At 44.7% G+C, this 24,487-nt stretch overlaps 1 protein-coding gene across 4 annotated transcripts; it reads right to left on the bottom strand.

The window, feature by feature from the left end:
* Positions 1-296: 296 nt before the first annotated feature.
* Positions 297-24,387, bottom strand: YTHDF3 (YTH N6-methyladenosine RNA binding protein F3). 4 transcript variants are annotated; one of them, XM_072151826.1, is made up of 5 exons: positions 24,139-24,387; positions 19,673-19,731; positions 14,049-14,134; positions 9,838-11,412; positions 297-604 (listed from the first exon to the last, which is right to left on the bottom strand). In XM_072151826.1, the coding sequence occupies exons 1-5, from the start codon at positions 24,360-24,362 to the stop codon at positions 581-583; spliced, it is 1,968 nt and encodes a 655-aa protein (XP_072007927.1). In that variant the 5' UTR covers positions 24,363-24,387; the 3' UTR covers positions 297-580. The 4 variants fall into 4 exon arrangements, with proteins under 4 accessions (XP_072007927.1, XP_072007930.1, XP_072007928.1 ...); XM_072151829.1 differs by having other exon boundaries at positions 19,673-19,697; positions 24,139-24,279; XM_072151827.1 differs by having other exon boundaries at positions 19,673-19,697; positions 23,883-24,278.
* Positions 24,388-24,487: the final 100 nt, after the last annotated feature.

The following is a 24,487-nucleotide window of genomic DNA, read 5'->3' on the forward strand; positions in this document are numbered from 1 at the left end:
GACTGCTTGCCCCATAGTGACGTCACTAGAAAAGTTCGAGACAACTCTTCTTTGAGCTCCTGAATGAAAGGTGGCATGATTTCATTTTAATTTTCCAGCAGCTAACAAAAAAAACACAATTAAAAAAAAAAAAAAATTGTAAAATAAATGAAGCCATAATTCACAATCTCATGAACTAACCACTAATAGTTAGTACTAAACCAATAAAAAAAAAAATCATTTGGACACATAGGACCCCCTTGAAAATCACTGGGACTCCTGCGCCGTAGTTAGATTACCAAAAACAAAAAACAGCGTATACTGGATAAAAGCTTTAGGACAGAAAGTGCTTGACAAAAAGTGACAGTTCTCAAGTGTTTGGTGACGAGTACGAGGGCAGATGCTTCGATGAAAACCATTATGTAAAAACAGGAAGGGGGAGAGGGGAAAGAAAAAAAAAAAGTCAATTTTATGTTAAAGTGTTCGAGGATGTGGCCATAAGCAGAAATAAAATGCATTAATTAGGTTTTGTCTTCCACAAAGTAGGCGATTTCCAGAGTCTGCATCATTAGTGTTTTACAGAAGGGTTAACTCCGTCTAATTATTGTTTGTTTCGATTTCTCTCCTGCAAAGACAAAGAAAAAAAAGTTAAATTTGATTAAAAAAAAAAAAAAAAAAACAAAGAACAATTTTTCTTTTGCAGAAGAAATCCATTTAATTCATTGTCAGAAAGGCGCAACCAAAATGAGAACATAGGGAGTCCAGAGGAGAACTCCATCAGGTTACAACGTATTCCCCAACCTCCAGGTAGAAGAGATGTGTGAGAGGACAATCATTGTAACACACGCAATGGTTTAGGATACATTCCCCCGAGCGCTGCTCACCCCTGCCCCTCTCCATAGCAATGTATGGAGCACAGTGCCGTATTCCAGGAAAAGATGGGGCATATCCTATCTTTCTCCCAGCTACAGGATGGTGCTGCATCTTATTGCTCCCGCACGGTGCCGCGCGCCCATTGCCATCTATAGGGGACGTATATACGTCAGCTGTATATATTAGTCATCTGAAAAGACCGATCCGATAGTAACCTCCCCTCCAGGACAGGGAGATCGGCGTCTATGGCTCTGCAGCTGCACATCTATCTCAGTGCATACACCATACATGGAGCCACCTGCTGGTAAAAGTGTATATGGCACAACTTTGACAAACAAACTCAATTCCAATACATGGCAAGGAGACTGGTGTAAGCACTAACATCATTCAGGAAACTATTTTCCACATTTATCCTAGTAGAGTCACATACACTACATAAAGTGCTTAAGGTTTAGGCAGAGGACATAAATGTGTGAGAGGGTTGTATCCTCTAGGACCCTGAGGGAATGACAAAATAAGAGAAAGTAAGTCTCCAGGGGCTGCGCCCTACTGAATAGATGCCGGAGGGTTAATAAAAAAATAAATTAACTCTAAGGCTCATTCTCATCTAATTTTTATGACCATTGTTGGGGTATATCAGCAGCCTTTCTGACGTGTGTACAATAGAGAATGCAAAGTGTCCCACTGTATGAGAATATAATAAGGCGATTTGCTGCGGCCGGTGTTCAGGGACTCTCCGTATGTGGACATTACCGGGACAACACCTGAGATCTACATTTAGCAGAGGATGGGGATGGATGCCACACAACTCAGTCTTCTATAGGCTAAACATATGTATTATTAAAGGACACCTGTCATCAGGTCTGTGTCACTAGTCCTGTCACCTCTACCTGTTGGAGCAGCTCACAAGCCTTTATCTAGTTATTTCATACATTAATCATTATAAAATCATATTTGTTTTATTATGTAAATGAGGCTGGTCACATGGTCAGAGGCAGTGATGTCACCCCTGTTACCCCTCCCCTCTCCTCCCCCTGCTCAGGTCTGTGTGTAATGTATAGTAAAGCATTGCTGGTGTGTGTGCTGCATCTGCTGACATGCTGCATCCTCCTAATACACAGACTTCAGCCACACAAGTACCTGACATGTTCTGCTATAACATGGCTGCCTGGAGCTGTTGCATCTCTCCTATACACACACAGGCTGCAGGGGGCGCCAGCACCAGGAAGCACATCATTAAACAGCCTCACATCATTATACAGGCTGTCAGTCATGCACTGGGGGTGTGGCTGTGCCTCCCACTCATGAATAAGCTGGACAGCTTGAATATGCTAATGACTCATTGGACATTTCACAGGTCATTTGCATACAGCTTTAGGACCTCATTGCTTAGGTTTACAGGCATGTAGAGCAGTGGTTCTCAACCTGTGGGTCGGGACCCCAGCGGGGGTCGAACGACCAAAACCGGGGGTCGCCTAAAGCCATCAGAGCCGCAATTTTACTGTGTTTTTACTGCGAGTTGCATGGTTTGGGGTCACCACAGCATGAGGAACTGTATTGCGGGGTCACAGCATTAGAAAGGTTGAGAACCACTGATGTAGAGGGACAATGAAGGGATAGAGGCAATGCTCTCTAATGTCAGTTTATGAAAATATATTTAGTTTAGGGGGGTTATTTTGCCTGACTGGTTCTCTTTAAGGATAATGGTGTAGTCTACTATGCTTTATCATCCGGCTTTACGGCTACAAATACTGAGCAGGTGAAGAGGGAAGGATACTCTTGTCCTACATCTGACAGCAGTGAGTACATGCTATAAGTCCTGTACTCACCACTGTCAGATGCTGTTCTGCTCTGGGTCCTAACGTCGGATCGTACAAACAGCTTCCTGGGAGCGGTGAGTACAGTACTTATAAAAAAGGACCATACACTGGCATATTCATGGCGTCAGGACACAGATCTGCCCCAGGACAGAAGAGTATTGGGGTTATTAGTCCTGGGCCTCACCTGCAGCATCACTTGCCTATGCTGGGCCTCACCTGCAGCATCACTTGCCTATGCTGGGCCTCACCTGCAGCATCACTTGCCTATGCTGGGCCTCACCTGCAGCATCACTTGCCTATGCTGGGCCTCACCTGCAGCATCACTTGCCTATGCTGGGCCTCACCTGCAGCATCACTTGCCTATGCTGGGCCTCACCTGCAGCATCACTTGCCTATGCTGGGCCTCACCTGCAGCATCACTTGCCTATGCTGGGCCTCACCTGCAGCATCACTTGCCTATGCTGGGCCTCACCTGCAGCATCACTTGCCTATGCTGGGCCTCACCTGCAGCATCACTTGCCTATGCTGGGCCTCACCTGCAGCATCACTTGCCTATGCTGGGCCTCACCTGCAGCATCACTTGCCTATGCTGGGCCTCACCTGCAGCATCACTTGCCTATGCTGGGCCTCACCTGCAGCATCACTTGCCTATGCTGGGCCTCACCTGCAGCATCACTTGCCTATGCTGGGCCTCACCTGCAGCATCACTTGCCTATGCTGGGCCTCACCTGCAGCATCACTTGCCTATGCTGGGCCTCACCTGCAGCATCACTTGCCTATGCTGGGCCTCACCTGCAGCATCACTTGCCTATGCTGGGCCTCACCTGCAGCATCACTTGCCTATGCTGGGCCTCACCTGCAGCATCACTTGCCTATGCTGGGCCTCACCTGCAGCATCACTTGCCTATGCTGGGCCTCACCTGCAGCATCACTTGCCTATGCTGGGCCTCACCTGCAGCATCACTTGCCTATGCTGGGCCTCACCTGCAGCATCACTTGCCTATGCTGGGCCTCACCTGCAGCATCACTTGCCTATGCTGGGCCTCACCTGCAGCATCACTTGCCTATGCTGGGCCTCACCTGCAGCATCACTTGCCTATGCTGGGCCTCACCTGCAGCATCACTTGCCTATGCTGGGCCTCACCTGCAGCATCACTTGCCTATGCTGGGCCTCACCTGCAGCATCACTTGCCTATGCTGGGCCTCACCTGCAGCATCACTTGCCTATGCTGGGCCTCACCTGCAGCATCACTTGCCTATGCTGGGCCTCACCTGCAGCATCACTTGCCTATGCTGGGCCTCACCTGCAGCATCACTTGCCTATGCTGGGCCTCACCTGCAGCATCACTTGCCTATGCTGGGCCTCACCTGCAGCATCACTTGCCTATGCTGGGCCTCACCTGCAGCATCACTTGCCTATGCTGGGCCTCACCTGCAGCATCACTTGCCTATGCTGGGCCTCACCTGCAGCATCACTTGCCTATGCTGGGCCTCACCTGCAGCATCACTTGCCTATGCTGGGCCTCACCTGCAGCATCACTTGCCTATGCTGGGCCTCACCTGCAGCATCACTTGCCTATGCTGGGCCTCACCTGCAGCATCACTTGCCTATGCTGGGCCTCACCTGCAGCATCACTTGCCTATGCTGGGCCTCACCTGCAGCATCACTTGCCTATGCTGGGCCTCACCTGCAGCATCACTTGCCTATGCTGGGCCTCACCTGCAGCATCACTTGCCTATGCTGGGCCTCACCTGCAGCATCACTTGCCTATGCTGGGCCTCACCTGCAGCATCACTTGCCTATGCTGGGCCTCACCTGCAGCATCACTTGCCTATGCTGGGCCTCACCTGCAGCATCACTTGCCTATGCTGGGCCTCACCTGCAGCATCACTTGCCTATGCTGGGCCTCACCTGCAGCATCACTTGCCTATGCTGGGCCTCACCTGCAGCATCACTTGCCTATGCTGGGCCTCACCTGCAGCATCACTTGCCTATGCTGGGCCTCACCTGCAGCATCACTTGCCTATGCTGGGCCTCACCTGCAGCATCACTTGCCTATGCTGGGCCTCACCTGCAGCATCACTTGCCTATGCTGGGCCTCACCTGCAGCATCACTTGCCTATGCTGGGCCTCACCTGCAGCATCACTTGCCTATGCTGGGCCTCACCTGCAGCATCACTTGCCTATGCTGGGCCTCACCTGCAGCATCACTTGCCTATGCTGGGCCTCACCTGCAGCATCACTTGCCTATGCTGGGCCTCACCTGCAGCATCACTTGCCTATGCTGGGCCTCACCTGCAGCATCACTTGCCTATGCTGGGCCTCACCTGCAGCATCACTTGCCTATGCTGGGCCTCACCTGCAGCATCACTTGCCTATGCTGGGCCTCACCTGCAGCATCACTTGCCTATGCTGGGCCTCACCTGCAGCATCACTTGCCTATGCTGGGCCTCACCTGCAGCATCACTTGCCTATGCTGGGCCTCACCTGCAGCATCACTTGCCTATGCTGGGCCTCACCTGCAGCATCACTTGCCTATGCTGGGCCTCACCTGCAGCATCACTTGCCTATGCTGGGCCTCACCTGCAGCATCACTTGCCTATGTTGTGCCTCACCTGCAGCATCACTTGCCTATGCTGGGCCTCACCTGCAGTATCACTTGCCGAGGTGGATCTTCATTCTTATTATTTGTCTGCCCTGGGGTCTCTATTATTCATAGTCAGCTTTAGCCCTGTATTTATTGTCTGGTCTGTATTATAGTTTTTGTATAATTGCAAGAATTGTTTTTTGGGGAGGATTTTATTACTGTACTGTGGGATTTGTAGTATTTGGGGTGACACCTGTACTGTATTGTGCTTGTTGTTTTGGGCCCCTTGAAGTTTAGCAGTATGACAATGTGGCCCTCAGACTGAGGTTGCTGACCTATCCCACTGAGGCTGCACAGCCCTGTGCCTGTGATACTCAATGATGATAGGGGGTAGGGGTATGTAGTAGGCTACATTCACACGGCCGTATGAAAACGTCCGTATCCATACCGTTTTTTTACGGGTTACATACGGCCACATTCATTTCAATGGACAATACGTCCAACCATTTATATTGCCGTTTTTGACACTGTAGCGTACTGTATAAAAATATAGAGCATGTCCTATTTTCTCCCGTATTTCAGTTCCGTAAGCCCTAGAAGTCTATGGGGATGTATAAAATACGGGTTACATACGTGCTGCATACAGATGAAAAACATCATGTAAATACGGGCTCATACGGCACAGAAATACGGGATTGGAGAAATCATATGGCCGTGTGAATGTAGCCTAAGGGTGTACAGTCCTGTACCATGATGCTGATGTAGACAATCTGTGCGGAGTCTCTTGGTACATCCAGCATGATGTGCGGAGTAACGTCAGGAGCTAGCAGACACAGCGCCATTTCTTGATAAATTGCCCCCATAGCAGTCAGTGTACTGGTTCTGGTGCATTGTGTGTGGACTTGCTGCAATTGCCATCTGGAAACCCCTGAGCGTCTCTCTACAAAGTTTTACAGGAAATACTAGAAATGAAGCCGTATGTACAGTAAGCTACATATACTGTGGGGACTCCACCAAGATCTGAGGAACTGCAGAACAGGGAGCAAGCAAACATAGGGGTGATAATACCCTATAAAAAGAACACACACACACAATTTCCCTTGGAGGACCACGCATGATCTGTAGGACCAAAGACCTGAGTACCCTCAAAGTTTACTACATCTTCAAATCCTAATCCTGACAGACCGAACACAGAAGGGGTGAGGGGGTGTCATTTTTGATACCAAAAGACATGTGCCATTCTACAGGCTGCTAGTAGCGTTTAGCAAGGGAATGCTTTCAATAAATGTGCGGGGGCATCAGCAGAACAAGGACCATATCATCAGGGAAATCACATCACCTGATATTTGGCGTTTTTACATCTCTGAGGGCTATCCCTGACACAAATGGTTTTTTGGGTCAGACGAATTGAACTTGCACTCTAGAAGTGCAATCCACTGTCTCCAAAAGGTTTGCCATCACTGGCCTAGGGGATAGGATTACAGAGTGCCCAAGCTACAACCTAAATCCACTTATATGTTGCAAAATGTCAACATGATCTTCACAGAGATCTCTCTATACATCTCTACACTATCCTTATTTTTAAACCATACAACACAGTTAAACTGAATTAATAAAAATGTACAAGACAAAATAAATTATATATTAACATTACCAGGAAAACTTTTACAATACATATAGTAGCCTGGTCATAAAACCCAAAGCTCTCCCCGCAAAACGCTGCTCGATTGTTACTGATTGCAAGTGTTTCAATGCTTGAGCCCCATGTGTTTGCATTGCATTTCTAAGCGCAATGTAAACCACACTCTAAACATTTTGAATTAAGTTAAGACTTTTTCTTGAAAATATTGTATGAAAATGGAGTACAGGCAGTCCCCTACTTAAGAACACTCGACTTACATACGACCCCTAGTTACAAACGGACCTCTGGATGTTGGTAATTTATTGTACTTTAGCCCTAGGCTACAATGATAAGCTGTAACAGTTATCACAGGTGTCTGTAATGAAGCTTTAGTGTTAATCCTGGTTCTTATGATAACCCTACATTTTTAAAATCCAATTGTCACAGAGACCAAAAAAGTTCTGGCTGGGATTACAATGCTAAAATATACAGTTCTGACTGACATACAAATTCAAATAAGAACAAACCTACAGACCTTATCTTGTATGTAACCCGGGGACTGCCTGTTTTGTGATATTTCTCCAGATATTCTATCTCACTCAAAATTCTGGTATCGGTGCAACATTTTCTAAAGTATAAGGATACTGTAATAATCAGACTGAAAACATAAGATTTCATATGATCCAGGGAAACCTGGGGAACCTGGAGCACAGATTATAAAATGATACAAATACACTTTAAGCTACTTAGAAAAGAAATCTCTAACAGATTCTCCTATGTTACTGTAGAAAAATGTAGCAAAATACAACTAAAAGAAAAAGTGCCTAGAAAGAAAAACAAAAACAAAAACACTCTAAACGTTTAGTATCAACAAGCAATAACATGCCATAGTATTACCATGCAACCATAGCTAAAAATAACTAAACTATAAAAGGATCAGAGATCCTTTCCCAAATACAAGGGGAACAGAGTGTGATCCTATGTATAGAGCAGTGCCATTTATATTCCTAAACTGGATATTCAGAGCAGAAGTCACACATAGAGTATGACTCACTACCCTGCATTACTAGATCACTCAGACTGGAACTAGATGACCTCTGGATGTCACATATCTAACAGGCATTGTCCAAGGGAACCCTTCTCCTGTGTACAATGTATGGACTAAAGGTGCCCAATGGTGCAAGGAATTATTCCAGGTTTTGATTCCTATGGGTTATTAGTTACAGAATTTATAATTATGTGAAGCAGGTTCTATGCCATCTTCAGTTTAGCCTCTCCCTTCAGTAGCCGTCTCCCCTGGCTGTAATGTCAGAGACCATAACTGGTTTACACTAGAAACGGGAGGGATTCTAACTGCTGGCGGGGATGGGCTAATGCTCCCTGCTTACTCGGGAGGGAGGAGGTCATGTGATGCTCTCTGTGTGTAGCTAGCAGGAGAGCCTCGTGTCTTCCGCTGTGTGAGTGTAGGAGTCTCTTGACTAGTGAGGTAGAAGGACTCCTCTGTTCCCCATCAGTTCTTCCATCCCAATCTGTGATTCTGCAGAACTTTCTTGTCTCTCTTTGGACCTCAAGCTTTTATCATAGACTTTTCATCTCTCCCCCACCCTCCTCTTTCTCTGGACACCATCATCCCACCAGGGATTCTGTTAACCCTTAGAGCTCACACAGCAGACTACACACTCCATGTATGTAACCATTCCACTGCTGGTTTCAACTACTAATTACCTGTTCAGTGCAGATGTGTGATGAAAGTATGATGAAAGCTGCCAGGGGGTCACTATATAAACCCTGTATACAGAGCTCAGTGGATTTAATTGTTGGAATTTGCGGATTTACTGACTTGATGGACTTGCTAAATTACTTTAGTTATTTCTGACTGGAATTACTTGATATGAGAACACAAAGTCATGGGAAGTGAAGGCAGCTTATAGCTAACACCGCTGTAGGGCAATGATAGGAAGAGGTTAGTCTCAGCCGAGGAAGATTTCTGAAAACAGCTTCAGAAGATAAACATGCCATAGCTCTGGAAAGCAAAAGGCGAGTCACACGATATGAGAATTGTTCCATTTTTTTTTTTTTTTTTTTTAAAGGAAGGGGGGGGGGGGGGGGAAATCACATATAAAATTTGGTAAAAATCATTACGAAATCGAAGTTACCTTTGAGGTTGCCTGCACATAATAACGTGCTGCCCGTGGAAATGGGCCTGTATGTTGGTCCAATCCCACAGACTGTACATCACAGGAAGGTAGTCCTTGCATTATACCAAAATATGACGCAAAGAACTTCCTGTACTGCTAGCAGAACATCCCATTTCTACTGACAGAACTGCAGCACTGGCACTGTTATAGTTAATACAGTGCCAGTTTGTAGTCCTGCCTGTGAAGGTAACCTAAAAAAGGACTATACTATGTTCTTAGCTTTATACTTGTACCACCATATGTGCATTACAAGCTTAATGTCCCTGTTCCATAAAGAGCAGCAGCATTAGGACTGGAGCAGAGTTATCAGATCTCTATTATTGCTACTTTACACTTCTCTTTTGCAAAGGACATTAAAAAGGACTCAAATTTTCTGAAATGGGTTGGTTTTTGCAGCAAAGATCCTCTGCTGCCACCCGCAGATGAAAGGGTTGAATTTCGCAAAGGAATCTGCAGCTTCAGAACTAATGGTGCAATTTTTTTTTAAACGATTTTAAATGTTTTCCCTTGTGACAAAGCAGAGGATCTTCACCACAAACCATTAAACATTTGCAGTGCACGTCTGTGGATTTTATATCCTGTGGAAAGGATTGGAGAAAAAGCCATCCACTATGCTGAAACTTAATTACCATTTAGGGAACTTGTGGTCACTACCTGGTTAAGTCCAGCCTTGCCCCATCTTTAGGGGGTTAAAATGGATTCAATGCACATCAGAAATGTATCATAAAGCAAAACATGAAAAACTTTTGAGCCCTTACCCTACGCATGGCTTCCTCCTCTTCTTGACGCTTCTCGTAATGTGCAAAGTCATCAAAGATAGAGGTTGTATGCTTGAAAGTCGCAATTATTTTAAGGACTTGCTTGGCTTTTTCTAGGGGTACCTCTTGAGTGTCCCTTGAGTTGGTAACAGGTTTATTATCGTTGTTTTCCAAACGGATGTGTCGCAGTTGGTTATTGGGAACGTCTTTGACAAAGACCCATTTGACTTCAAACTTTCCCTTCCACTTGTCTTGCGACCAGACTCCAGCGTACGCGTTATAGTCTACAACAGACTTCATCTCCGCAACACCACAAAAATGTCCACTTCCATTTACGCTGAAGAGCAAATAAAGTGGGCCTTTACCATTCAAGGATCGGTAAGCAGCATCCAGACGCTTATTGCCATGTTCAGTACTGCACCAGATTGAGTACTTGATAGAACGGTGAATATCGTCCTCCGAGTAGCTTTTGATTATAAACACGCGCCCGTTTTTCAGACTCCAATCAAAGTCTTTGGGATTGTAGTTGTTTATGGCCTTCAATTTCTCCAGTACAGGGTGAACCTCAACACCAGGTGAGGAGCTAAGAGGCACAACACCTAAGCTAAAGTTCTCATTGCCGGATACATTGTTCTGATTGAATCCTATGCCCCGGTTCCGAGGTGCCACCCAGCGGTTCTGAAGCTGCTGCTGCACCTGGTGCACTGGGCCCTGCTGCTGAGGTCCTTGTTGCTGCTGCGGCTGCTGAAGCTGCTGTTGAGGCAGTTGGTTTTGCACCATGGGTAGAGGTTGAGTTAATGGCTGAGGCTGCTGAATTACAGGCTGAGGAGGCAAAATTGGCTGAACAAGAGGGGCCTTTACCACGGCCCCCTTGTCATCCCAAGTTCCGATATTGATGTTGTGTTTTATAGGCGGTGGAGGAACTGCAGAGCTACCAATACCCACATTGCCCTTAGGTTTAAGTTTGGGCTGAGGTTTTGCTGGCTTTCGAGCAATGGCAGCCCAAGAGGTTGGTTTGGGTGCTGAACTGCTAACTGGAGGCACGCTGTTTGCGGCTATACTGGTCATTCCTGCACTAGTCAAGGCGGAGCCAACAGTTTTCGTTACAGCAGCAGTCATGTCCCCGCCAATTTTCAGCCCCGTCATTCCTTGATCTATGCTGCTAATTCCCGGAACTTTGCTTAAAGTATCGCTACCGAAACCAGCTTGGCCGTCAGCAATGGCTCTACCGAGGGAACTAGGTGGGTATCCGTAGCTGCTGCTATATGCAGAACTTTGAGTTGATTGTCCCTGAGATCCACTTGTCCCCCATGTGGAGAAATCTGCATTCCCAGGAAAAAAGTTAAACCCATGCTGGCTTAGGAAAGGAGGAGTGTTCCCCAAAGCGCCAGGCTGACTAAAAACTCCATCGGGTATGTAGTGGTGTTCCCCGTTGCTCATCTGTCCATACAAGTATGGCATAGGTGGGTCTCCCGCAGTTGACCATGCTGCCTCACCAAGGGAGTAAGGAAATCCAATGGATGGAGCATAGTAACTAGGCATGTAAGGGTCTGACATTGGTGGATAGCTATTACTCTACAAACAAAAAAAAAGAAAAAAAAAGAAAGTATTACTTTAATATGTACACAATCAGGAAAATAAGTGCATAGTTATCCATCATTGGGGAAGCAAAAAAAGGTATACATTCTGTACAAAGCGAGACTCTATACTGGGGAAATGACTGCAGAGGTGAGAAATACTAATAGCTGTAGTATATCTGTGGGGAATGGTTTCTGTTAAAAGGGTTGTCCACTTTCATCAAATAATTCAGATGGTTTGTGTGATGAAAAGTTCTACAATTTTCCAATATATTAATCCCGGATTTCAAGATCTCTACTTGTGGTCATTCTATATAACTTTCCTTCTAGTGGATAAACACCGGTCCCTGGTCATGTGATGTCACACAGGTGCATGGCTCAATATATCACAAAGTAATCAGAGCCATGTGATAACCTGTGTGACATCACATGACTAGGGACAGATTTATGACCACTGGAAGTGAACAATGAAGTTTCATATAGAATGACAGACGGCAGAGAAAACTGATACAGAACAGATACAAATACAGAAATTAATACAGAAAGTATTTTGGGAATTTTTTATTACACAATCAATACCAATTATTTGCTGAAAGTGGACAACCCCTTCCCCTACCAGAGCCGGATCACGGTGCATGGGGAGGGCTCGCGGGTTTGCTGCATATTGCAGCAAAGGCTTACCAGTAACACCCGCGATTGCTGCCGGCGGCTTCAAAAACAGTGGCGCATGTAGTTGGTATTGGGTTCCAATAGCCTTTGCTATGCCTTAGTTTATATAATTTTAATTCCCATTACCTAGCTCCCTGCCAGCAGCATTTGGCAAAGTCCCCAGGGAAGAGCGCACTGCTGCCTGTATCAATCTCCTCTCCCCCACACTCATGCAGCTCCTTCCCTACTTCCTGTCATGTGCATTAAGTCAGCAGGGGAGGGGGATGGTGTAGAGGAGAGGAGGAATGCATGAGAAGACATAGGTCTCCCCCTTCTCGGGACTCACCACACGCTGCTGGCAGAGAGCCAGCAAATGTGAATTAAACTTATATAAACAACTGACAAACGCATAGCAAAGGCTATTGGAACCTGATACCATCTACAGATCACATTCCTGGTGTCAGGTTCACTTTAAGTTTTCCCCTATTTACTGGTTATGTGATAACGTAGCGATCAGTGAAGGTCTGATTGTTGGGATTCAATGATCACCAGTAGAGGGCCGTGTTATCCAAAGAAAAAGGACCCCTCTCTCACCACTGGGTGCAGCTGCAGGAATGATGGAAATAGCAGAGCACACCTCACATGGCACGGTTCTGACAACTTCCGCCCGCCTGGCACGGCCACCCGTCCCAGCGCCTGATACTGCGTTGGGAGAAAAGACGGGTGGGTGTGCAAGGCAGGGCACCACTCCGACAGACGGCAGTACAAGAGACCGGGAGCACCAGAGAAGGCAAGTACACATTTTTTGTTTTCGTTTTACAGCCCTCCCCCGCTACATTTTTTTTAAAAAGGTTGAAGTAGGAGGAATGTAAAAATTGTGATATAGGGGCTTCAGAAAAATGAACTTGATTTCTTATTTGCTTATTACATTTAAAGGACATCTACCATCAGTGATGTCAGCCTGAGCCAGTCCCTCTGGCTAATTTACATATTGTTAAAAAGTCTCTTTGTAAATGTGCCGTTTCTTATTGCACTTAAAACAGTTCTCATACACAAAGTGATGAGCATGTAAGTGAAATTGATAGTAGATAGTAGAAGACTAATATTTCCCAGTTTACACCTCTCCTCCTCATTGATGGAGTCCATCCTCATAACATACATTCTACACTTTAAGGTTTTGTGTAATGGATGTTAAATAAAATGGTGTAACGTAACCCGGCCGCTTATTTCTCTGGACTACACGCTCGGTGCACCCGCTTTGGTGTCGGCCGATCTTCCAGCAGATGGTTCCTTTCAGCTCAGCCATTAATTATTCATCTCATCTCAAAAGTCAACAGTAATACAATGGATTTTCACACAAGTACACAGTGAATGAACTCCTGGTTTGTCAGGAACCCAACACGCACATTTGTTTTGTTTTTAGCTCTGACAAGAAGGTGCCTCCGCACTATTTTATAAGCGCATTTGTATAAAACATGATGCAACATCACTTTAGAAGCAACAATGAGAAAGAAGGAATCCGGCCAAGACGTTCAGTGGATAAAACATGCCTGTATTTTAGTAGACATATAAAGCTGATTCTTTATTAAAATGAGTTGTCCAGGTGTGTAAGCTTTTTCTAAAAGGGTTACAACTAAATTTTCTTTACCAACCACAATGTGTCCTACTACTTTCCTGGTGCCACTGCACCAATTTCTAATGCCTCTAGTGCCGCAAGTGACTGCTCAGCCAATCACTTGCCACGGTGGAGCCCCGCCCCTGCCAGTGATTGGCTGAAAGTATTTCCCATGTGTAAGGGGACTTGGAAGTAGAGAGCAAGAGGGACTCAAAAGTCACTGGAATAGTGCAATTAATTTGTCATTTTCCTAATGGGGGACTGATCAGTGGGCTTTAGTAGAAGGGCCGAGCTCTCTCCCTATGCACTTTATTACCTCGAAAATAATTGCAATCTGATAACTTTCACTGCACTGTTCACAAGTCTCGTACCTGATTCGTCTGGCTGGTTAGATATGGCTCAAAGTCGTCATCGTTTACTGCATCTTTCTGATGCATTGAACCGTTCTGTACTGCAACTGAACAGAAAAATTACTGTTAGGTTACAAGTTCACAACAGACCGTATACACATCTACTTGCTATAAAGTACAGGAATCAAATACAAAAGATACTGATATCAGAGGGAAAAATAGTCTTATACTGAATGTGTCTTGGGGATGGGGGAGGGGGGGTGGCCTTGTGTTTCTCTTCAGAAATAAGGAATAGGTCACATGTACATACTGACAATACTCAAGTCTGAGGAGCTGATGAAAGCTGAAAAGATCAGGACACGACCATCTTCATCAGCAACCTATTAGTTCTAGTTGCTCACAGCAACCATTTAGAGCTCAGGTTTACTTTTATAAACAGCTGTGGGGAAATGAAAGAAAGGCTCTGATTGGTTGCTAGGAGCAACTAGAACACTTCTGTTCTCAGACACTGATAAATCTCCCTCACAACCTGTTAAAGGAAACTAACCAACAAAACCTGCTATTCTAGAGTAGTAAAACTATGCCTATGTTGTTCCTTCCAATGCCTGTAAAGTTCCACAGTCCGTTCATAAAATTGACTCACAATCTATTTAAATGCATGCAAGTCCAACCATAGTCTTTCCTTTGAGATGAGTCCAGCATATTCATGTTCTTCCTGCTGAGCCACGCCTCCAGCTTCCCGATTGACAAGTGATGTAGCCTTCAGCTACATCACTTTGCAAATCAGCTCCGCTATCGCATTCTCTCCTTCCTTAGGAATGAAAGACAAGCTTGCTGCCTGTGACTCCTGAAGAGTTTTCTTAAGGGATGGGGGAAAGGGAGAATTGATTTCTCTTTGGCGAGTCACACACAGCCATTGTCTGGGAATGAGGTAGCTGAGCTGGAAGAATATTCATAGATGGTGTGTCAACTTATTGAACAAATTGTGGAACTTTACAGACATAGAGAGGAACAATATAGGGATAGTTGTACTGCTCTATATTATCAGTTCACAGATGCATTTAGTTAGTGTAGGTTAGTTTAACTGACATTAATTCCATGTTGCTGTACAACCATAAAGGGGTTCACATACATTACATTAAAACAAGAACAAATACAAAACTACAGATATCTGAAACAAGTGGAAGGAATTGTAAACAAGTCCCCTGCCCGTGAGGACTAACAATCTATATGGGAGGGTAGCAGAGTAGTGCAGTTATTGTATATGTATTGCAGGCGATGCTGGTGGGTTTTCAGGCTACATTTGCAGGTGGCCATTGTTTGTCCTAACATAATCAGCTAATTTTGCTAAATGAGTAGGTGTACATCTATTCATCCAGACATCTTATACCACTGCTGGACAAGTAAAAAGTTACTACCAATTGAACCAAACAGACTTTAGTGTGTCTAGATGTTATAACTTTTTGAGGATGAATATAAGCTGACATAGACATAAGTGGAGTGAATGTATTCTGCACAACTGAAAGGATTTTACCAGACTTTTCTCCCATTATAGCTAGTATTACTCTCATAACTGGGAAATAAATGATCCCTCTGCACCCCTGTAGCTCAGCCATGTCACCACTCCGCCTCCTAACTTTTCGGTGGCTCTCTGTAAGACAACTGGCCAGATCAGACGTCTCCATACTGAAGCCTCCAGGCCTTCTCCTGTAGTCCCAGGACGTGCCATGCTCAGCACCATGTTATATCCTAAGCTGCCTGGGACTGCAGAGAGAGAGAGAAGATGCAAACTAGGTTGGATTATCAGAGCTCCTCCTGCTCTTGGCCTGTAACTCTACCTGTTCAGGACCTGGAAACAAGCTTCAATGATAATCCAGCCCCTTCCTCAGGACTCCTATACTTTTCAAAGCTGTAGCTAAGCAGAGAGCAATCAGTTTCTGCTTAAATTGCAGTCTTGGCAACTTTCGATAAGTGAAATTTGGGTTGCAAATTGGGCACTGGATGTGTAAAAGGTTTGCCATCAATGGCTTCAGGGCGAAAGGGGTTGTCCACTTTCAGAAAATATTTGATATATAGTTTGTGTAAGGAAAAGTTATACAATTTTCCAATATACTGTATCAGTTCCTTGCAGTTTTCTAGATCTCTGCTTGCTGTTCTTCTATAGGAAGCTTCTATGATAACTTCTCATGCACCTGCATGTCCATCACATAAACCGATTTCTATTCACTGTAGTAAACATAGAAGCTTCCCATAGAGGGACAGCCAGCAGAGATCTAGAAAACCGTGAGAAATGGATACAGACAGAATGTTGGAAAATTGTCATTACACAAAACATATCAAATATTTGCTGAAAGTGAACAACCCCTTTAATTATCTGATGTGCTGCTGGGTGCTCCATTCTCGCTTAAAGGTGTGTTCTGCCTCTCCATTCAATACTATGGGAGTGTCAGAAATTGCAGTCCCTCCCATTCACTGTAAGAGTGCGGGAAATACCTGAATTTCCAGAATTCCCATAACACAATGGAATGACAGCACAAATGTTCAACGTGCCATTCCATCAATTAGTGGGAACGGGACCCCCCCCGATTCTTGCAAGACACCCACAATGCAGACTCTTAACCACCTATTCAAAGGGCGTAAAGAACTAGGTGGCATTAAACAATTGCCAATTTCTTTTTGGATTTTATAGCTCAGGATTTGTACATGTCGAAAGTGGTTGAAACTTTTAGGGTTAAAGGGGTTATCCGGGTTTAAAAATTTTTTTATGGCCGGGCTGGGGAGGGATAGTTAAACATAACAAACATAGACTTACCTCCTCCGGTGCTGCCGATGTCCCGCGCCACGGTCACTTCGATCCGTGCCCCTGTAAACAAACAGGGGCACGGAAGCCGCGCACAGGGAGCTTCCGGTCCGCGTTGTGGATGGCTCATCCCATCCGTCCCTATCTCTCAGCGTTGTAAGCGCTGGGAGATGGTGCGCATGGGAGCATCCGGCCGGCCGGAAGCTCCCTATGCGCCCTTGTACTGAAACCGGCGCACGGAGAAGACGGGCCGCGGCGCGGGACATCGGCAGCACCGGAGGTGGTAAGTACATGTTTAAATAGCCCTCCCCAGCCGGCCATAAAAATTTTTTTAAACCCAGATAACCCCTTTAATGAATGCTTCCTGGGATGTATAGCATTTCTGAGGTAGTGCCAGGTTTCCTTTAATTTGGGTTCTGGCTAAAGGTACAGTTGTCTTGAACTATAACCAGAAGAAATCGTGTTATCTGGGGACAGAACAACATGTTCAGTCATTCCAGACTATAATATACTCCTGGACTGTGTGTGTACAGAAATAAACACTCCAGATAAAAACCCATTTCATATTTGACCTGCGCCGCCCACGCATGTCTTATTCACACTAAACCTTCTGTAAATACTGTTTTTTATTACAACACCGTTCCAGAACATGAATCAACAAGACACAGAGAACAAAGCTGTAGCAGAAAACCATTACAAAGAGCCACAATCCACCCATAAGTTACACTGTAAAACCCCAAACTGACAAGTAAATACTCAGATTTCTGCACAGAGCTCTTATAAGTAACACCAGCTACAAATCATCCTATTCTACCATCTAACAGTAAAATGCCTAGGAGCAGATTGGGCCATGCAGGGTGGCGATAGTGAGGACTGCATATTTACAGGAAGACAGGGCACCCCATGATAAAGATATCCAGCATGTCCACAAGTCACCAAGCAATACACATAATGCACCCACTTTGGAAAGAGGAAGGACTAAGAAGGTTGGATGGTCCAAAGAAAGAGGCTATGACTAGCAATCATCTGTCCAGCCCATCAAAAAGCATTTCCTAGTGAAACATTTTCCACAGATGGTTTATGAGGATCAGGTGCCTGACTGGCTCTGGCCATGACCGTATGCAGGTGGCCTTAGGTGCCATTCAGATGACCGAATTCTGATCAGCCAAAACTAGGGGTGGAACCTAAACTTAAAAATTATAAAGGAAAGATTTCCTACTTAGATCACTGACCAGATAACACAGGACGGCATATTCCAACTTCATGCACCGCCCCTGCCAGGAGCGGGCTCAGATTCATCTGCCGCCTGCACCCAGAGCATCGGATGCTCCGGCATATTAGTAAATAGTGGGGTTTTTTGCAATGGGATCTAAAATGGATTCAGAAAATGCCACCAGAAAAATAGAAAGCAGCATAAATACTGTCCACAATGATTAAAGGAGTTGTCCACTTTAAGCACATTCCAGAAAAAATGTACATTCTTTGTGTAATGAAAAGTTATACAATTTTCCAGTAGATAACCACCATTCCCTGGTCATGTGATGTCACACAGGTGCACGGCTCGTTATAACACCCGGCTGTGATTACACTGTGCGCTATAACGATATCTGTGTCACCTCTGTCACATGTTTATCTACAGGAAGTAAACAATGAAGCTTCTTATAAAAGGACAGCAGGCAGAGGCCTACAACACCATGGGGAATTGATAGAGAGTATATTGGAAAATTGTATAACTTTTCATTACACAAAGAATATAAATTTTTTTCTGGAATGTGCTTAAAGTGGACAATCCCTTTAAGAGTAAATTCAACGTCAATCTTTACAGGACAACACAGGTTTTCGGAATAACAAACTGTGGTCTGGAGTCATTGATGAAGAAAGGGATTAGATTGTGTAGTGCTGCGTAATCTGTATGTGCGCTATATCAATAAGGGAAATTATTTTTATTATTATTTCCATTTTTGTTATTTTTTTATCATCATTTTTATTATTATCATTATAAACAGGAAAGCACATTACCTAATGAGTATAGATAATGTATTGGTACAGCAAGTAATATTTAGTTAGTTAAAGAGGTTCTCCAGTGACAACAAGTTAGTCCCTATACATTGGATAGGAACCAACTCGCTGACTGGTGGGGTCCCAGTGATGTGACCCCTATGGATCATGAGAATGAGGGTCCATTATACCCCAGTTGTGCCCAAGATGAACAGAACAGCCAGTCATTCGTAGCCATACTCTGCATCATTGACGCTGAACTGTGGAGCTGACACATTGGCGACTAGCAGCTCCATACTGCGGAAGCACATTCTCGTGATCCATGGGGGTCACATAATTAAGACCCCACCTATTGGGCAATTTATCACTGGAGAACCCGTTTAATGTTGCAAAAGCAATATATAAAAGCTGTCTCTCAACATACATGCCACGATGCCCCACAATATCCCTTTAGGTTTCCATAACCAAAAATGTCAATAAAATGATATTGCCAGTAGCTGCAGTCATGTAGTGGAGCATCATGGCAGCTTCTTCGTGTGTGCATAAGATCTCACTGTAGGGTGAGCAGTGTACATTACACATCATCTTCAAATAATTCAGATGACAATATAATTTACAAATTCTTTTTTCACATTTCCCCCCATACCCCCATTCTTTTTAATAACAATACATTTTTATAGGGACATCCAGGCACCAAAGTACCTTGGTCACTAGGGGGTTAAAGCTGTGAGTCAAAAAACAATTTCTAAAACAAAATGTAACATTGACACATAAAGGCAATCTAAAAACCATATGCCAGAAGCCATCATAGTCACGCAGGTGCATTTGTAGAATGATGAGCACTTACCTTTGTTTCCCTGTCCTTTAGGTCTCTGCAACAACGTGGAAAAAGAAAGAAAAAGGTCACTGGAATTAAATACACAGAAAATTCTTTAGAAGTTAGAAAAAAAGACACAGCTACAAAGTATTAACTATATAAAATTGTATATAATCCAGACACTGCACGACTGGAGACAGAGACACATAATCATCAAGCAGAAAATGATTACCAATATCCAACATCTAAATTCTGGAGCATCTTTTCATTTCCCTTTTTAAACACAAGAGTCACTTGTTAATAGGAACGGTCTTGGAACGTATTCAGCCGACCGCATTGCCAAGGACTAGACTTTGAGCATTATTAAGTGATATATGGTACATAAGAGTCCCTGCTTCCCTGCAGTACAACATTGCCACAATGGAAAGCGGAGCAGCAGGAACTCCGATCAGAACACATATCACTGCGATGCTTGGAGCCCAGTCCTCGGCATCGTGATTCACGTGCTGCAGCCCTGACAGTCTAATTGGACAGCAACAGTCTGGAGAAACACTACAGAGGACATAAAAAGGATTGAATCTCTTCATAAAAAGATTTTCCAGGATCCGGTGCTTATTTCCAGTCACTGCAGTCTGCTGTTGGTATACAGAGGCTCCAGTACAGCCCGATAGAGGCCGCAACTGGTCGCCACTGAGCCCCTTTATACAGACAGTGACAGAAGGCCAAGCACAGGGCTGGATCAATGTATTGATCATAGAAAACCTCTTTATGGAGGAACAAAGTATCTAGTGAAGAAACTACATGAAAAATTCTCCTATAGGCAATGGCTGAATGTGCTGAAAGATGTCAAGATTGCGAAGGTCCTTATTTAAATTGCACAACTTAAATTGGGTCATGAGACAGCGGTGCTTAAAATAAAGGATCTATAGGAACCCTTTGTACTATTTTATAAAGCAGAGCGCCAACCACCATATCCACAAGGGCTGAAAATGTGTGAACAGAACTCAAGGAAAGTCCAGTCCATTACATACTGTCTGCACATTGCATAGATAACAGGATAGCTCCCTCTTCAGTACCAGGCACATCCCATACATGTTCAGATGCATAGTAATGCACACAGAACATTTGACAAGTGGGGGTCCGTTGGAGGTCCGGCAGTCCATCCCCCATGAATATTGCACATGACATTTTTACTTCATTCATTCTTGTATTTTTTGAGTCCGTATATTTGAGCTAATGCCAAAGCTATCAGATCTATAATAGGTCCATTTGTATCTGACAGATTTGGGACCGATCCAAGATTTGGATTAGACATACTGAATATGGTAGACAAGTTGCTTAATAACTCCATAACTCCCCAGTCTGATAGGGATTTGTGAAGGATTTATTTTGTGGCAGTCATAAAGACACCATTGATATTGAATGTGTGGTGTGACCAGTGTCCAAGGAAATAGCTAATTTTAGTCTCTTCATCATGTAGACTGGGGGTTTTCTCAGACACTCCCCATTTATAATGGTGTTAATGCTGGGGGGTTCTGAGCTCGTTTAGCCTCTAAGGGACTCAGAATGGCTGAAGAGGGGTAACATAGATGTGAATTAAAACCATCACCATTTTTTGTGCTTTATTGGCATCTAAATCTGTGTATTGCATAGGATCATGTGACAGATTTTTAACTGTCAATAGATAACGATTATTAATAGAGATGACATGTTGCTGGATGGGCTGCAGGGCACGGTTATGTCCAGTTCTAAGGGCGTAAAGCTGCCCGATTGGCCCATCAAGCAACATGTACGGTTTAGGCGAAGCTGCCAAACGGGAATTTAAAGTTCGGGTCCACTCATCTATACCGGTCAACTCTTGAATTACTTGTAATCAAGATAACATCTCCCTTGGTTCACTGCTGAAATTGGCAGCAAATAAACATGACCTAATTCTAGCAGCTTAAAAAAAGTATTTGGGACACAGTATTTTCAGACCTATAGGTAATAAACTGAGCCCTCAGGTAGGGCAGGAAAAATTCTTTCTGGTATCTTATTAAATCTCCCCTAAAAATTCTCTAAAAAGTCATATGCAAATGAGCTGAAGAGAGTCAATTTTTCCTTTTGGGTCACTTATGAGGCCCCCACTCATCCATATCTGCTATTGGAAGGCCAGATTGCAATCCTTGCTTGGATTCAATAATAAAAATAATAACTTTATCTTGATGAGACCGGTCGTATCATAGAGGTTGTCAAGGATCAGAATAATATGACTGCTTTCCTGCAATAAGATTTCTGATATTACCTTCCATCACTTAAAGGATAATAACCGAGTTTAAAACTGATTTCCACTAATTTGACTCGGACCATTTCCGTTATTTGAGCAAGAAATTAGATAATTTTTTTCTGCCTCAAATAACGGAAGCCATTAAAAGTCTATTGAAATCAATGAGCAATTCAACGGAGGCGGTAAACTCCTGTTATTGTTTTAGTGATGAAAGAAAGTGACAGAGGTCCAAATGCACATGTGAAATAGGCCCAAGATGTAGAGGCTAAAAATATAAATATATATCTCAACAGGATTATAAAATTCCACCCTTTAAGGTTGAGTAATGAGGAGCTGTAGAAAAAAATACTATAAAACAGTGAGAGCATTTCAGGAGCCAAAAGGGACCATTCGGCGGCAAGGAATCAATTCCGATATGTATCAGTTGGATTGGCTACCCGCTTCCTGTGTGTTCTGCTGCTCTATGTTACACCAGATTATATAGGGAATAAATTCTATAAATCGGTTTTAACCAAAACTAATTAAAAATGCAACTAGTCCACAACAATTCAAGATTGGCGCAATGAAAGCGGCATCACATGGGGATGGCACCCCCATCACGCATCTGCAGCACATCACTCCCATCACAATGGGACAGGTGGACAACTATGTGGAATTTGAACAACAAACTAATTGTGCATCTAAATCTGGATGAAAATCTACAAATAATCCCTAGATAACCCATGATGATTTAGGATTTCTGCCTGGAGATCGCACACCTACCTGCACTTGCACGATAGGAGGTTGATCTGTGAATGTCCCACTGCTGGGACCCACCATCGAAAAGGGGAATGGACCCCCAGCAATCTGGAGAACGCTATTCCCATTCTTACTAATGGATTTGATTAAACACTAGAAGTGCATCAGAAAATGTGGAAGGCAGGACTCGGCTATCTCAGTGAGAGCGCTGGAGATACCCAAGGGCTGTGATTGGTTGTTTCTCAGACTACTGGATGGAGGGCAGGACTCATGTATGACCTGCTACTCCATCATTTTCTAAAAACAGGACCCCCATTCTCTGGATTTTCTATGGCTCCCAGCAGTTGAACCTTCACTGATCAGCTTGGTATCCCCTTTCCTGTATATATTAGGATAACTTACAAACTTTATACAGTAGACAAATTCCTAAAGAGGTTGAATCTCCTATCCATAGGTAGAAGGATAAATGTCTGATCGCTGGTGGGATGGGGGCAACTGCTGGACTTTGATGGTCACTGGGGCCTGAATGGAGTAGTACTGCCCCATTCACATCTATGGGAGTTCTTGTCAGCAGAAGTTGACCCTATAAACCCCTATTAGTATGTTGTCAAGCAGATTAATATCCTCCAGAACATTTTTTTTAATCATGGTCCAGTGTGGTGGCATCATCCTGAAAATCTACTTTGAAGTGAGATGTAAATTGTTGTATAATGTCATGGAGTTGGAGAGTTTGGCACTGAAGTCCAGCTCTCTCCAGCTCAGAATGCACCCTTTGTTTTGATTGCCATCATTATGCGAGGAGAGCTTGACTTTAGTGCTGAGCTCTCCACCTCCACACTCAACATCTCTCCAATGTTGATTTTAGAAGACTAAACCAGCACCCGGCACTGTGAAAACAACAAGATCTGGAAGGTGTTCCGCTGATTGACTACAGGATGCTTGTGGTTTATTATCTCAATTCCTGCTGCTAGGTTCCCTTTGCATTCAGCATTTTTGTGAATGTTGGGGACCCCCGGTGGTCCAGCACTTACCCCCTTAACCTCCTGGCACAGTAAGTTTAATTAGTGGGAAATCTCCCCCAGCTGTCTGTTCTGATCCTAGCAGTCAGTGATGCCAGGTATCTGCCATGTGTGGCAGAGATGATGGGGGTGGTAGTAGGCCTGGTACATTGTAGCATATGTTCCTCTGTGGATGGGACACACAATGAGACACCCAGGCCTCCTCCTCTTCTGTTACCTGATCCACGCTGGTCGCAGACATTCTCCTGTGGAGCCGGAGATGATGGAGCCGCCGTGTGATCCCTCCCTGTAATCTCTCTCTAGGCGTCCGTACAGACGGGACAAGGTGCGGAGCTGCGGGACGTGCGGTACTAGAGGGCTACGGGCACACACACGGCCGGGACATACGGCTACACAGACATTCGTGCCGCCGAGTATTCCCTACAAGTGCCAGGCGGAGCTACAGAGTAACGTATATGTGTGTATACACCTACAGGACACTAATGGGCGCCGTGTCTGTGTGTGGGGACACAGGGGGAGCGGTGGGGACCGCGGCGGCCTCCTCTGTCTGGCGCTCCTCGCCCCCCGGCTCTGACTCTCGCGCTGGACGGGCTCTCTCTTCTCCACAATGGCGGACGAGGCCTCGCACTCTCACTTCCTCTCCGGAGCTCCCCTGACCTTCCGCCGTGACGTCAATACACAACCACTTCCCTGTCATGTGACCGGCGCCATGTGGGCGGGGCTCCCCTGCAGAACGGGGCTGATCACGTGACGGGACGCCGCTGAGCGTGCACTTACCGTGCTGTGCATTGGCTGTCCCCCAGGATGCATCCACTGACTGTA

This window comes from Engystomops pustulosus, chromosome 5, assembly GCF_040894005.1.
Source record: "Engystomops pustulosus chromosome 5, aEngPut4.maternal, whole genome shotgun sequence".
NCBI classification, from domain to species: Eukaryota; Metazoa; Chordata; class Amphibia; order Anura; family Leptodactylidae; genus Engystomops; species Engystomops pustulosus.

What these genes read in the sequence shown, in the direction of transcription:
- YTHDF3 (XM_072151826.1), bottom strand. Translation starts at nt 24,362, where the DNA reads ATGACAGGGAAGTGGTTGTGTATTGACGTCACGGCGGAAGGTCAGGGG. An exon ending in TAAAGGACAGGGAAACAAAG is followed by an intron (nt 14,135 to 19,672) that starts GTAAGTGCTCAT and finishes TTTTCTGTTCAG; the next exon opens with TTGCAGTACAGAACGGTTCA. An exon ending in TAACCAGCCAGACGAATCAG is followed by an intron (nt 11,413 to 14,048) that starts GTACGAGACTTG and finishes TTTTGTTTGTAG; the next exon opens with AGTAATAGCTATCCACCAAT.